The 3,254-nt window shown below is 30.8% G+C and overlaps 1 protein-coding gene across 1 annotated transcript; it reads left to right on the top strand.

The window, feature by feature from the left end:
- Positions 1 to 769: 769 nt before the first annotated feature.
- Positions 770 to 1,360, top strand: LOC107776840 (uncharacterized). Its single transcript, XM_075242983.1, has one exon. The coding sequence runs from the start codon at positions 770 to 772 to the stop codon at positions 1,358 to 1,360; it is 591 nt and encodes a 196-aa protein (XP_075099084.1).
- The last annotated feature ends 1,894 nt before the right edge of the window (positions 1,361 to 3,254 follow it).

Genomic DNA, 3,254 nt, shown 5'->3' with positions numbered 1-3,254 from the left:
GTTTAAAACTATATTATTATATATATTTTTATTTAAACTATGTAAAAAATCTAAAAACTTTAAAATTATTAAGAGTTTACTTATGTAAATCTTGTACTTAAAAATATCCGGTCATTTGTTATGAAGGAAAATATGGACACTATAATATTCTATTGGTACTTATGTCTCTTGTGCAAACGTATAGTTAATATTTGAATAACATTGTGAGCACTTCTATGAGGCAAGATTTTTTTTTTCTTTTTGCTGAGTAGTTTAATAACATAAAAAATCATCATTTTCAGGACTTAAAATGTTTTCTTATTTTTCTAGCTCAAATATATTCTTTTATAATTTTTATGCTTTTAAAAAGTCTATATTCACTGATCAAGATACACGCACAAAGCGCGTACCACAAGACTAGTTTTTAAAATGTAGCATTAATGTTATATTTATTTATTTCTTTCTTTAAATGTCGACTCCGCTTTTAAAAATTTTTTTTGTGCGTCCCTATAACGTCAGTGCTTGGATAAAGTTCAAGACACGACAATTCTTTTTGCAAGGGCGTTATGCTATTGCTACGTAGAGTTGACAAAGTTTGACAAATAGTCGGTGCAAATTGTGCTACAAAATTCCCTTTGTACAAATCCGATATATATTTCTAGACCTTCTACAACTTTCCCACCGCCAACTACGCCTCCTAATAAACACCTTCTTCCACTTACTCCCCCACCGTTCTCCGAAAAAGATTTCTTCCGAAAAAGATCAAAAGTCCAATCAGTTCAATTCTCTAATGGCTTCATCAAATATTCCATCTCTTGAAGAACTCAGTGCAATAGGTGCTAGAGCTTTACTTTTCCAATTCATTCTCAATCCATCAGAAAATCAACGTGAAGTTACGGTATTAGTCAATTCAAGAATTGGATCAGTAACATTTATTGAAGGTTCTTTTAATCTAGACAATTTTCTGTCAAAAGATGATCCATTACCTGCATCAAAAGAATCTATAGATTCTATGCCAGCAGTGAAAATTGTAGAAGAAGGAGTTGAGTGTGCTATTTGTTTGTTAGAATTTGAAGTTGGTGGAGAAGCTAAGGAGATGCCATGTAAACATAAGTATCATGTGGATTGTGTTGAGAAGTGGTTAAAGATTAATGGGTCGTGTCCAATTTGTAGGTATAAAATGCCTGTGGATGAAGAGATTAAGGTTAAAGATGGCGGAGATGACAGTAGTAGGGAGAGAAGGGATGCACCTATAGTGTTTCATGTATTTTTTGGACGTGATCGTAATGTGTATTCAAATTCTAATTTGAGCTTGAATGGTCAAAGGGAGTCCGAGGATATGTCAACCGATCATACAAATGTGTATTCAGATTCAGACTGATTCGAATTCGAGAGCCCAAAATATGGACATATCAAACTCAGATGGACAAAGGGAGTCCGAGGAGATATCGACTGATACTAATGTGTATTCAGATTTAAACTCTAATTCGAACACAAGAGTCCAAAATATGGACATGTCAACAGCTGCTAGAGATGGTGATGAATCATCAGGTCAAGATATGGACATGATCAGGGATTAGTAATTGTGTTTTAGGACTCACTTTTCGTTCTCTTTTTTGTTTTCCTTTTAGGATTAGATTGGAACAGTTTGATTACTTTTGTACAGTTGACTTTGTTTTTTTTTTAAAGTTGAATCGTTGTTTTGGGTCAGCTGCAACGCAGCTGCTGTTTCTTAATTCTTTTGGAATACTTCGCTAGGTGTTAGTCGTCTGAATCCGCAGCACATGCATTTAATTATTCTTTATTTATTTCTTTTCTCATAAACTATGTTACTCTAGGAGACCACAATACGTGCATTTTTAGATGTGACGTTTTGATTTTCAGCATTATACTTGTATTAGAAGTTCATCATATAACTTGCATTCTTTTATAGGAATATAAATTAACTCATGGTTAGCGAGACTACATAATCAAGTCTCTTTCGGCTTATGAGGCTACGAATTTTATTTTTTTGGTTACAGCTGGTTTGGACTAGCTCCTCTTATGGAAGAAAGAACCGAGAAGAAGGTATCAACAACAACTGATTATATTACGGGACATCTCATAATATTTATATCAATTTAGTACGCGCTTCTATATGTAGCATTAGGTAGATCATTCAAAATCAAAAGTCATTGCGCCTTTAGCCGACTAGGAAGTCTCCATAGAAATTTCTTGTTTAGAGAAATCTGTAATCAATGAAAAGAACGGATAATATAATTAATTACTGAGGGCGAGCAGTCTCACATTCTCGAGGAAAAGTAGATGGTAAAAGCTACTAGGATTTTGCGATATGTTTATATGTGTAAATATAGAATTCAACTTAATTTATTGATCACATATAATCAATTAAGATATTGTATGAAAATATGCTTTTTTTTCAATTCTCCTTTGAGAAAAAGGAGGATTTTTCATATATTGGGTGGGTTCAAAGAAAAAGAAGATATATTTTTTTGTTTTCCTTACTTACTTTCCTTTTCCTTATATCAATAACTCAATCACAATGCAATTATTATTATTATTATCTAATATATTCAATCGTATTATTACTTTAAATACAATGTTATTTTGAGTGTTAGTTAAATTTTATTATATCGTATTAAATCTATTATTATATAACAACAAAAAGTATGTGATGATTATTTTTTGGTCGTGTCGGTATTTTATTTTTTTCTCATCTGACCTTTTCTTGTTATAAAATAATTTTATTTTGTTTGTTACTCTACGTACCTTTTTATACAATAATTTTATTCTGTAATATTTTGTCTTTTTATAATATTATAAGTTTGTTCTTCATATTGCTTGTGTATGATAGTATGAAATAACTGTAAATGATACTCCACCCGTTTTAATTTATGTGAATCTATTTCTTTTTTAGTCCGTGCTAAAAAAAAAACCCCTTTTCATATTTGGAAATAATTTACCTTTCGCAATGAGTTATAGTTTATACAAAATATATGCGCCTCATTTTACAACACAAATTCAAAAGTCTTTTTTTCCTTATAAACTCCATGCACAGTCAAATAGGTTCACATAAATTAAAACGAAGGAAGTATAATCTATTCAAATATTGCATTCATCAAAATAATATAACTAGTATAACATAATATAATACGATATATTATGAAAAAATATGTAACAATCATCCAAACAAGCCGTTAGTCGTGAAATCAAATAAAATTTTCATATTCTGGTCTTGTTCACTGATAGATATGTGTAGTTAGATGCGATACATA

Source organism: Nicotiana tabacum, chromosome 22, assembly GCF_000715075.1.
Source record: "Nicotiana tabacum cultivar K326 chromosome 22, ASM71507v2, whole genome shotgun sequence".
Lineage (NCBI taxonomy): Eukaryota > Viridiplantae > Streptophyta > Magnoliopsida > Solanales > Solanaceae > Nicotiana > Nicotiana tabacum.
The sequence above is the reverse complement of the archived record's forward strand: the minus strand, read 5'-3'. Positions and strand labels throughout refer to the sequence as shown.